The 13062-nt window shown below is 25.6% G+C and overlaps 3 protein-coding genes across 3 annotated transcripts; 2 read left to right on the forward strand and 1 right to left on the reverse strand.

Moving 5' to 3' along the window:
- Positions 1–2239: 2239 nt before the first annotated feature.
- Positions 2240–2681, forward strand: OCT59_016960 (uncharacterized protein; the record flags this gene model as incomplete). The annotated part of the gene is made up of 2 exons (XM_025330542.2): positions 2240–2315; positions 2395–2681. The coding sequence occupies 2 exons, from the start codon at positions 2240–2242 to the stop codon at positions 2679–2681; spliced, it is 363 nt and encodes a 120-aa protein (XP_025173950.1).
- A 4589-nt stretch (positions 2682–7270) lies between these two features.
- Positions 7271–7694, forward strand: OCT59_016961 (uncharacterized protein; the record flags this gene model as incomplete). The annotated part of the gene is made up of 2 exons (XM_066146042.1): positions 7271–7337; positions 7417–7694. 2 exons carry the CDS (start codon positions 7271–7273, stop codon positions 7692–7694), a joined length of 345 nt encoding a protein of 114 aa, XP_066003770.1.
- A 2958-nt stretch (positions 7695–10652) lies between these two features.
- On the reverse strand, positions 10653–11268 carry OCT59_016962 (uncharacterized protein; the record flags this gene model as incomplete). Its single annotated transcript, XM_066146043.1, has 3 exons — positions 10653–10998; positions 11061–11134; positions 11206–11268. 3 exons carry the CDS (start codon positions 11266–11268, stop codon positions 10653–10655), a joined length of 483 nt encoding a protein of 160 aa, XP_066003771.1.
- Positions 11269–13062: the final 1794 nt, after the last annotated feature.

Below are 13062 nucleotides of genomic sequence, written 5' to 3' on the forward strand. Positions count from 1 at the left end.
AATCAGCATATGATCGGGTATAGTATTTTAAATAAGAAAAAATGCAAAAATTTGAATACTACAGTGGCCATCAGAATTGGAATGGAATTTCGGATAGAACTAAAAATATAATTAAAAAACTTTTCAACTTAGTGCTGATACCGGTGACCACTGCATGACTGGGTAGTAAGTAATTACAATATACTGTATGTAATTTTTTACTAATGTATACATTTTAATATAAATATTTACCAGAAATTACTCTTAAATAATACTATTTAGTTAAAAACACAAAAATTTATCTTTAAACGCGCGTTAAAATACAAAAAATAGGCCTCTAAACACACGTTAAAATATAAAATTTATATATTAACCGGTTATTAACCGGTTAAGCTTTTTTTTTGACGGTTCCAATCCCTAATCGGCACATTCCTGGCTGATTACTAATACTGTAATAAATACAAACACTTCGCTAATACTAATAAGTATAGTAGATAATTAATGTCGATTTTTTTTTAGTAATAATAAATAATTCACTCGGAAAAAATTATTTTCGCCAACAACAAGACCGGTCCAGTGTGATTATAGGAAATTATTTTTTTTTTGCTGACATTTAGTTAATAAATTTTTTTAATAAAAATTTTTTTTACAATTGATCGTATTTTGTGAAAAAAAAATTTTTTTTTGTAATCTATTTAATATAATAAAAAAATTCATTTAGAAGACCTACTTGATCGGCAAGTCATGTTGTACATCTAATCCAATTTTGGTTAATGAAATTTTAAATCAGAATTTTTTTTTTCCCAAATACATTAGGTTTGGGTCGATGCTGCGGCACAACGGCGATTAATTTTAGTATCAAACTTTTTTACAATTTCCCGATTCTTATTAATAATAACAATAATATTTTTTAGGCTGTATCAAGTTCGATCATGATAATTAATATTTCTGGGAATATTTTTTTTCTTTTCATGACAATAGAAGTTTTTCAGAATTTTTTTTCATATTAATGAGTGAGATAATTTTTTTTCTATAACAATAGATTGCTATAATGAATTTCTTTGAGATATAATAACAATATATATGTATTTTTTTAAGCAGCAGATGTAATTTTTTTTTAATGCTACAATGAAAATTTTTTTAAGATAAAAAACAGAGATTTTTTTGTAACAATGTAACAATAAACTATTAATACAAAATCATACACTGTATAACACTTGCACACAATTCATTGTTATTTGTATAATCATATAAATTGTTGTAATTTATTATATTTATTTCCTACTAATACCATCATAATAATAGTAAAAAACTAGACCTATTCACACTGCATGGCAAATAAATATAAGTGTCTTTATTATTACTCTCATCCCCGGCGCAGCGCGACGGTTACGCCTAGTCTAAAATAAAAAAAAAAAGTTGCAATATTCATTAGCATATTATTATGAAAAATGATCGACAAATGATCAGCAAATGATCGGCAAAATTGGGATCGATATTATCAGTTATGGGTGTGGGTGATTGTTATGATGATCTTCAATACTTATTCAGGAGTGGTATCTTCATAAATAATTTCGGCAATTAAAAATAAATGACTATGACGATATAGTACTTGAATGGATACCTTAAGGAATTAATTTTTATTTTATTATTACACAAATTTATAATAAATGAGTTTTTTTTTTAACCAAATCACTTAAAATTTTTGTTGAAAAACCTCCAGATTATATCTTTTTTTTAAAAAATTTTCGGGTTTATAACTCCGCGAAAATAAATCTTATGTTTAAAATGATCTGCGCCGCCCCTAAATCACATATTCTAAATGTGTACAAGATGTTTATTTTTAGATTATTTTAAAGTAAAATCAGGTTTTCAATTAGTCTATCGTTCACACGCGAACTACGTAAAAAATTGCGTCTTAGTAGCATGACGTGGTGTGATGATACTTTCCGGATATGTTCTTAACATAAAGATAATCATATGAAAAATGATTTAGTATGACATAAAATTTAATTAATAAATTACATTTCACGAAGATATAAATATTGAATAAATGATTAAACGAAAAAACTTTCCTTTTTGTTTGTTCAAAGTTTTCATTAGTGATACGGTAAATACATTTGAAGATAAACTGCAAATTTTTAATAAATATACCAAGAATAAATTTTGAGCAAAATTCAAAATAATTAGAAACATAGCCATTTATTAGCAAGAAGTAAGAAAATTTTATCAGATCCACAAACTATATCATATATTTACCATGAAGTCTCATCCCCTTCTCGCTTTAGTAATTCCAATCATCCTTAATCTAATAGTTTTTATGTCGCTCACTGAAGGTAAATTTTTGAATAATTATATCAGTAATTCTCTCAGTATTATAGCGTATTAATTAGATGTAATATCTTGTATATACAGGTCATACAATATGGGTTCATAACAAATTGGTTGTAGGTACATGGGCTGCAGTTACTGCCGTCGATACTTTAGATTATGCACATCAAAATCAAATTGATCAGCAATGGTCAATTGCTCATCATGGCTTCCATTTGACTATACCTGACAATTATACAACGTTTTACCTTTATCTAGAAGCTATAACCTCCACTCAAGATACTAAAACACGCGGACCGTTCAATAATAATCAGGATTTCTGTTGGCACTTTCATGGTTCCCTTAATGATTGGGACGTATACGCTTGTTAATAATAACGAGAAATAGGTTTATTAGAGGGAGCTAGAAACTTTTTGATCATAGTATCATCGCAAGACAATTGCTATATAAATGAATGTTTCTTATACACAATTTTATTTCAGATACTACATTCTAATTCTCACAAATGCACACCACTTTTGAATAAGATGGATGGAATAGTTTAATATATATATATATTATTGATAGGCCTATTTGATATTTTTCTTTTTCTTTTTTTAACTAATATTTTGTATTTAATATTTTATTTTTTTATAGAAACTATTTAATATTATTTTTATTTTAGGGGGATCCATTTTTTTTTAATATCTTTTGATAAGTCATTTAATATATTTTATAATCATGTTGCATAATCATTGTTTTTTCGGGAACTACTCAAAAATGATCTTTATAATACTATTAAAATTAATAAAAATTTTAATTTTTACAATAAAGACATTATTGATAGAAATATTAATCATTACAATTTACAAAGGTATAAAAAAATTATTACGTCTAAAAAAAAATTAAAAAAAAAATAATAAATGTCGAGATAATAAAGGATTTTGAACTTTCGAGATTATGATTTGTTAGGACTTAGGATTGTCGCTTGTGATTTCGATCGTCGGCTCCCATATTTTTCATAGGGGTTCATTGACATATGCAATACTTTTTAGATATTGTAATAAAATGATTTTTTTTTTAAAAAAAAATAAATATTTTATTATATCTTTCTCATAAAAATAAAAAAAATTCTTTTATTAATTGTACTTATTACAAAAAAAAAAAATCAAACAAAATAGTGCTTTTTCAGACATATGAACACAAATATAAACCATTACATTTTTATAGGGTACATATTAATAATTACTAAAATAAGACATAAATCGGACAAAATGGTACTTTTTAGACGTTTTTTACACATGAATACGAATTTAACACAATTCATTTTTATAGGGAGGTTTTTCGATGAAGTAATTGTCGGTGAAATTAACCAGTCTTGGAAGAGATTTTTGACGATCATATAAGTAGATGATCCCACTTTTGAAAATAAAATGGATAATCTTCAGGAGTTTGTCATTTAAGTATTATTAATGTGACCCAAAGATTTTCCGTAAATTTCCGTAAATTTTAATAATACACCAAAAATAAATCTTGATTATAGAATCCAGAATAATTATAAACATAAACATTTACTAGGAAGAAGTAAAGAGATCCACAAACCATACACTGTCATTTATATTCACCATGAAGTTTCATTCTCTTCTCGCTTTAATAATTTCAATCATCTTTAGTCTAATAGCTTTTCAAATCGCTTACTGAAGGTAAATTTTTGAATAATTATCTCAACATTATAACGTATAAATCGTATTAATTAAGGTTACGGTACATTTCGCCGAAATCCATTTCACTGAAACACATTTCGCCAAAGCTATTTCACCGAAGGGATATTTCACCGAAGGGACGTTTCGTCGTTTCGTCATTTCGTCGAAAGGATATTTCGTAGAAAGTGCATTTTATCAAATCCATTTCACCAAATCGTCCACTTTCTCCAAATTCAATTTCGTTAATGGACATTTCGCCAAAAATGGCGGCGATTAACATTTTAATAAAAATATTCATCACGCAATAAAGTAGAGATTTTTTTTTTTTCCAGGATATTATCACTTAACATGATTATTAATATATTATAAACAACAAGATAAATTTAATAAAAATCAGCTAATTCAAAAAAATTTATAGAAAACACTTCTTTATGTATTTAGATAAATAACCAAATGGAATAAATAATTTTCAGCGAAATGTCCATTCGGCGAAATGTCCATTCGATAAAATGGCTTCGGCGAAATGGAATTTCAGTGAAAGGGGTTTCGGCGAAATGTCCTTTCGGCGAAATATCCCTTCGGCGAAATATCCCTTCGGCGAAATGGCTTCGGCAAAATGGGTTTCAGTGAAATGGACTTTCGGCGAAAAGTCCAGATACCTTAATTAGGTGTAATATTGTATTATGTATACAGGCTGTATAGTACGGATTGAAATCAAATTGGTTAAAGGCACAGTGTCTATAGTTACTGCCATCGATGAGGATGCTCATAAAGGCTACCATTTGAATATACCTGAAGAGTGAAGATAAATATTCAAAATTTCACCTTTATTTTGATGTTTTGGGCACCATTTACCTCCACTCCACGTGATTTTTGTTGCGTTTAAAATTTAATTGGCTTAATTGAGTTGGTAGTTTCGCATGTAACATTTATCTTAGAAAAAAAAAACCACAAAAAAAAAATATTTTTTTTCTTAAAATATTATAAAATAAAATTATTTTATTACTTTTACAACAAATACATTTAAAAAATAACTCTCTCACACTATATTAAATTTAATAAACAAATAAATAAACATTTTTTAAAGATAATAATTTTTAAATATTTTATTGCAAAAAATTCAAATTATTCCATAAATACTCAAGCTAGCTTGATAAATATTATATATAAATAGTTTCAACTTTCAACGCCTGCTGAATAATATTACTTAACCTTTAAAGACTTGTTTTATTTAACGAAAGTACCAAAATTAAGCTATAAAGTGAAAATACCCACCTGCGCAATTCCATATAAAAATATCAATATTTTTGTAAACATTCAAGATATTTTGATAAAAATTAATATTTAAGTAGTTCCATACCCGCTGACTTAAGTATCAAAATTACGCTATAAAATTAATAATAAATGTAAACAATTAATTTTATTAGAAAAAAATAGATACTTTTTTAACAAATATTTAAGCAAAATCAATAAATAAATATTTCTATACCTGTTAAATAACTACTAGTCTGTCATTTCAGAATTAATAATATAAATTCTAAAAAAAAAAAGTAAAATAAAATCATTTACAGCTTAAGCTTTTCAAATTTTTTTTATTATTTAATGAATTTTTAAAACATTATTTTAACGTGGAAAAAAAAAAAGGCTTTGTCTTCTATTTCAAAATTAATCTCGCCACACAAGTCACGTGGAGTGGAAAAAGTGACGGGATACTAATACAAGGTATTACGTCTAAAAAAAAAATTAAATAAATGTCGGGATAATGAGTGTCAGGATTTTGAACATTCGAGATTATCAGTTATGATGATTTTTTAGGATTACGAGCGTTGGGCTTGTTTTATAACGGGATTCTATGTCGGGATCTTTGATCGGCTCTTACTATATGTTATATGTTACAATACTTTTTAGACATTATAATAATATCAAATGACTTTTTTTTTTAAAAAAAAAAATAATAAATGTATTTTTATATCTTTCGCAAAAAAAATTTCTTTTTTTATAATGTTGTCCTTATTTAGTAAATATTATATGTACATGGCTTCAAACATTTTTTATTACCTCATATCATTATTATTTTTAGCTATGATAAACAAAAAACAAAAATTTTTAATTCAATTTTCTTTTCTTTGAAAATAGCTTTGTGTAAAATGATTGCAGGAGAAAGGTTTTCGGTGAAGTAATAGTCGGTGAACCAGAGATTTTGACGACATATAATCCCCCTTTGAAAATAAATGGATAACTTCAGGAGCTTGTCATTTAATTAGGCCGCTCCAAATTAATTTTTAGTTTAGCGTCCTCCTCTCTATTTTTGAAAATTTCAAAGGTAATTTAAACACATATGTTCACATATGTTTAAAGCACACCTCTCTTTACTAAAATTGAATGATACCGAATATTTCCGATTTTACCGAAAGTTTCCTAAATCTTTAATATGTTTTAATTTCATGTTTGTTTAAATTATTCCCTCCCCCTCCCTCAAATTTTTGAGCCAGAAAGGACGTTAAACTAATTATTAGTTTGGAATAATGGCCTTAATTAATGTCCTCAAACTTTTTTTATTATCTCATATTATTATTATTTTCAACTGTAATGAACCAAAAAAAAAAAAAAATTTAATTCAATTTTCCTTTGAAAATAGCTTTGCTTGAAATGACTGTATAAGGAGAAAGATTTTCGGCGAAGTGATTTTCGGTGAAATTAATCAGACCCGGGCAGGGACAGAGATTTTGACGATAGATCATCCCTGTTTGAAAAAAAAATTAATCTTCAGGAACTTGTCATTTTAATTATTAATGTTTTTATGATTATAGGTGTTGTAATAAAATTCCGTCTTATGCACTACTTTACTTCAATATCCCCTTTTTTTTTGTTTTTATATTTCCATACATTCATTATCTTTTTATCTTTTTTATCTTTATTTTGTAAATCGGAGGTGATATGGCGTGGAGTAATGATACTTTCTGAATATGCTCATGGCACGTTCTTGTTATAAAGACAATCATGTATGAAAAATTATTTCATGAATAACTTAGTATGGCATATAAAATTAATTAAATGAGAGAATAATGAATGGGCAAATAGAAAGAACTTTTTTTGTGTTTAATTAATTGAAATTTTCATTAAAATATGACAGAATAATGTTTGAGGATAAACTGTAAATTTCTTATAAATACACCAAGAATAAATCTTGAATAGAATTCAAACATAAACATTTACCAGGAAGAAGTAAAGAATTTTTATCGAATCCACAAACTACAAATCGTATCATTATTTTTATCATGAAGTCTCTCGCCTTAATAATTTCAATCATCTTTAGCCTAATAGCTTTTACATCGCTCACTGAAGGTAAATTTTTAAATAATTATAGCAGTAATTCTCTCAATATTAAAATGTATTGATTGGATGTAATATATTGTATGTATAGGGCATACAGTATGGATTCAAAACAAATTGGTTGTTGGCACAGTGTCTATTACTACTGCCCTTACTCCAGATGGCGTCGTAATTGATGAGAAAATGGCATCTGCTCATAAAGGCTACCATTTGTATATACCTGAAGACAAATCAACGTTTTACCTTGATTTTGATGTTTTAGGCAGCGTTCAAGATCTTAAAAAACGCGGACCGTTCAATAATGATCAGGATTCTTGTTGGCACTATAATGGAAATTCTGGTAATTGGGACGTATTCCCTTGTCCATAATGGAAGCCTTTTAATTATAGCGCTACAATTATATTCAATTTTGATATGTTGATGTTGACAATTTTAATTCAGACACTACATTCTAGTGCTCACAAATGTACACCACTTTTAAATAATATTAATGGAATAGTTTAATACATATATTTATATATCTTTAAATTAATATTGTTCTTTATCAAAATAAATAAATAAATTAATTAAAAAAAGGAAGAGTATTTGATATTGATTTTTTTTATAAGAACTATTTGATATATTTTTTTTATTTTAAAAGAATCCATTTGTTAATGTTTTTTGATGAGGTCATTTAATATAACCATTGTGTTAATCAGGGCGCACCATTTGATTCATGAGTTTCCAATCCTAAAGGACGAAAAGAAAAATTAAAAAAAAATATCAGTAAAATAAAGTAGAGAAATTAAAAAAAATTCTGAAATAAAGTAAATTAGTGCTTACCGTATCACAAAAGTATTTTTTTGAATCCAATCCAAGATAAATTAAATATATACCGGTAAATATAAAAAAAAATTAAAAAAATTCCAAAATGAAACAAATAAACGCTTACTATTTCACCGCAGCATCCGTTGATCTCAAATGAGACGGAAAAAAAAAAATATAAATAAAAGAATAATTAGTTATTATTAATTAATTAACCAAATAAATTTCTTTTTGCCACCAAAATCTGGCAAATCTGGCATAGATTAATAATATTTCATAATTCTTTAAAATGCCAGAAGCACGCACTAAACATGGTCAACTGGGTAGCAGCAGTGGGTAAACATTAAGCTGTAATGAGCTGACCGACTGAATGAACAGAATGGACTTTACAACTGAATATGTTTAAAAATATACTAATAAATTTCTTCACGAATACAACTTGACAATAATAATGTTTTACATCAATATTAGTATCTTGTTGTTTTGAATTATATATAGAATAAATAATTAAAAATTCTAATGATTTTTATACAAATTGTGATTTATGATCATGAATCTCCTTTTTAAGTAAATCTACTTTAATATTTTATTTTTTGTGAAATATGTGCAGAACTTCTTTAGCTAATTTATTTTTTTTAATCGATAGTAAAATTTGAGGAAATTTCAGGATTTTGAACGAATTTTAATTTAATCACTCGTTCCCAAATTTATACTACTCTCGTTTGAAAATAATCATTTTGAATAAGTGATATTAAAAGCTTTCCTGGAATCAAAGAAAAATTTGAGTGATTTGAATATTATAGCTGGCTTTTTGAATATTAAATCAATATTTTTTGAAATTCCAAGAAAGAATCATTTTTGAAACTTGTCTGATATATTAGATCAAAAAAATTTTTCTATCCATTTTGTATTAGTAACTGAATTAGTTAGCAGTACCTAAAATTTTAATTATATCTGGAGTATCATATTTCTCCAAAGAAATTCTTCCCATAAATACCTAGAAAATTATATTACTATATTCTAAAATAAAAACAAAAACAAAACAAAATAACGCTAGTTGTTTTTTTTTTTTTAGAAAAAAGAACAATTAGTAGTTGAAAGCAAATACGAAAAAAAATTAATAATATTAGTGAGAAAAATCATGTGATCACTTACCAGTATCCGCAGCCTGGTCGCTAGGAAATAAATCTAAGCAAAATCAACAAAAATAAATAAGGCCATATAAATAAAATAATTCGTTTCTCGTGAATATACAGTAAATAGTAAAAAGTAATCCGGCCGTCCGGGAAAATAAAAAAAAAAGATTAGACGATTTCTGAAATATGATTGGTTAAAAAAACGTAAATTTTTTTCCTACCCGGTGATTCGGGAAAAAATTTTATTATTTTTACTGTAATAATTTTTTTTCCTATCCGGTGACCCGCATGAAAAATTTAAGATCGATTAGTAATACAAAAAATCCCTCCCCTTAACTATAATTGGATAAGCATAGTTTTTTTCAAAAATAGAAAATGCCTTTTGTAAGCGTTAAAGTGATAGAAAAGAAATACCCAACTGGCAAATACATCCTGTTGCTGGTAATCCCTCATTATGTGAATTTTTTCGTTTATTGGCTACTGGAGAAATTTCGCCAGAAGTTTTTATTAATAATAATTATCATGACTTTCGAAAGTAGGAAATTCATTAAAAGACGAATTTGTTAATGTTAATATTCAATGTGAATTAAATGAAATTTTATTTGAACTACAAATTCCAGAAGACTATCAACCACCTATACGAAAAGAAAAAAATGCATTTAGAGAACTTATGTCTAGTGCCTCCCAACTTTCTTTACCTTAATAATACTAATATGGATAATAATAATATGATCAATAAATAATAATAAGAGTTTTATTTGTATATATTAAATCATTTTGCATTTTATATATAGTATGATGTAATTAAATAATGAAAAAAAATTATTTATTTTTAAAATTTTTTGAACCCGGCCGGTATCATGTGACTAAAAAAAAGTGTTTTTTCGTGACGTTTTTGTAACCCGGCCGCTAATTTGTACCGTGGCTTAGTTCACGTGGAATGTAAAAATAAAAATAAAAATGTAACTAACAATTTTATTTATATGGCCTTAAAAGCATTAGTCTACAAAAATAGTAAGACCGGTGTTAATTTAACAAAATTTTCCAATCCTGGTACGAATGCCAATGTTGACGTTGACATTAACATATAAAGATTAATTTTCAACCGTTTTCCTGTTTTGGTTTCTTTTAAACCCATTTTTAAACAAACATACATGAAATAAATTTTGGCAAGACAGTTTGGTCAATTTCAACTAGATTTTATAGATTTTAGCTATAATTTAAGCTAAAAACACCTATATGAAACTTAACTGAAATGGACTATTTCAAAAAGCATAAAATACCTTTATTTAATTCTTATAATTGATTACAAACTGGTCTATTTAATACATTATTCATAATTCCAATAACTCCAGTGATCAAATTATAAAACTAATATAAAATTAAATTATTTTGCATGTATTTCTTCCAATAATTTCTCTAATTTCTCTTCTAATTTCTCTAACTTGTCTAATTTCTCTAATTTCTCTTCTAATTTCTCTAACTTATCTAATTTCTCTAGTTTCTCTTCTAATTCTTCAAACTTATCTAATTTCTCTAATTTCTCTAACTTATCTAATTTCTCATCATTAGATTTTACTTTCTCTAATATTACCTTATTGTCATTAAGATTATTTTCAATATGAAGTTTCTCTAATAGTTTTTCTTGCATGAATTTCTTATTATCCCATTCACCCTCTTTAATCAATCTTTTAATTTCTGTTCGAGTCTTTTCAACATCAGCATAATAATGTCTAGAAAAATAAATTTGAATAATTAATAAAATTATGTTAAAAAAAAAAGCAAAATTACATACATTACTTCAGGAAACCATGTTTTCCAACGTCTCTGATTTGGTAATAGGTAAAATAACTCAATCTCAGCCAAAATCTTTAAAAATAAAAATTGAGATATATTAGTATATTTACAGAAATTGAATGATTAATATTAATATTATTTACTTCTGCCTTCCATATCAAATATGAGACTCTATTATCTTCTTCGTTAATTGCTATATTGAGCATTCCAATTAATAAGTTCATAAGATACATAGCAATTAAGATGGAAAATAAAACAATCAATATTGTAACTGATGGATTGTCTATATATGACCAATTGGACAATGCACTTAAATCACCTATTGATAAAAAGAATTGCTTAAAAATATTAGAAAAATATTTATGTATATTTATATAATTATGTTAAATACTATACCTATTAAAAGTAAAACCATAGCAAATAAGGAAGTTCTAATATCTGTAAACATATTTGTATTTTTATCAGGTGTTTGAATCATAAATGGATTGGAGTTTATATTTCCATTATCATTATCAATTATTTGACTATAACTAGGAGCTAAATTCCAAGGATTATTTGGATCATTATTATTTGTATTAATTTTTTCAAGTGAAAATTCAGATTTTGGTGATAATAAAATATAAAATGCATGTGCAAAACTTATTATGATAATGAATAGGACAAATAAAAAATAAGAAATCCTTTTTAAAACCCTATCAAAAATTTCAAAATATACACCAATCTGTTCAAATATTCTAAAAAATAACAAAAATTTTATATCCAAAAATAAACATGAAAAAGAAAGCAATTGAATTAGATAATTATTGTTCTTATCATTTGTTTGAAGCCAGTAAATAGAAGTATAAATTGAAAACAAATAAGCAATTATATCTGTAATTTAAAATATTATATAATTAATTCCATTTGCTTAAAGAAAATATTGTAAAATAATTAAAATAAACATTTATATTTACCCAAGATATTCCACAAATTATGAACCCAATTAGTAATATTATAAAAAAATTGACGAATTTCAAAAATCAAATGAATAAATCCAAGTATAATCGAAGCAATAAAAAGTTGTTGTCTAACTTCTTCACTGATATATTGCTGAGGAATTGTTGCAGCAGTAGTAAAGCATCCAAGTAAAGCAATAAATAAAATCCAAATCATTGCATAATAATATTTTCCATAAGCATTCCATTTAAAATTAATTAATGCTTCACCATTTGATGTTTTATAGATAATTCTAGTGATTGATTCAGTAAATGGACTAGGTTGAGGTCTAATTAATTCTAAGAACCAATTATAATCTTTTGAATAATTAACAAAATTAATATAAGGAGTCATAAAAGTAATTGTTGGTGTTGTTATTATATCTTTTTGAAAGTATTTAAAAATTTTAACAGCACGAGAAGAAAATACATCTGGAGTGTAAATATTATTAATAAAATTGTATTTTGTTAAAATATAAAATATAGCCAAATAAAGGGGTAAAGATAAAAGTATTATTAAAGCAAGAATAATTTTTAAAAATTTATTTCTAAATTTCAAATAAAATTTATAATAATATTTTGTCCATAAAAGAGATTTCGATAAATTGGCTATTTGAGGAGATTGAAAAAAAGAATAAAGATGCAAATTTTTATTTTGATGCTTTATACTATAAAAAGAAGAATCTATTATCATATTCGTTTCTGATAAATATCCTGGAATATATTCTGGATAATGTTTATCTAGTAATGGCATTGCAGAAGTGATAATGCTTAAAAATGACTTATTATTCGATGGATCCTCTTTAAAATAAGTCATACATTTTTTATAAATATCATCAATTAATTCTAACTTATGTTCTTTAATTGCAAATGTTAATAATTCAACTCCATATTTCAAAAAACTTGACTTATTATTTATTAATTCTAAAACCCATCCATTTAATTTAAGACTGTCATAATTTGGTAATGGTAAAGTAGATTTTGAAAATATTCTTTTGTTATGTTGAAGTGTTTCCATATATTTTT

Source organism: Rhizophagus irregularis, chromosome 25 (assembly GCF_026210795.1).
Source record: "Rhizophagus irregularis chromosome 25, complete sequence".
In the NCBI taxonomy this organism is placed as follows: domain Eukaryota; kingdom Fungi; phylum Glomeromycota; class Glomeromycetes; order Glomerales; family Glomeraceae; genus Rhizophagus; species Rhizophagus irregularis.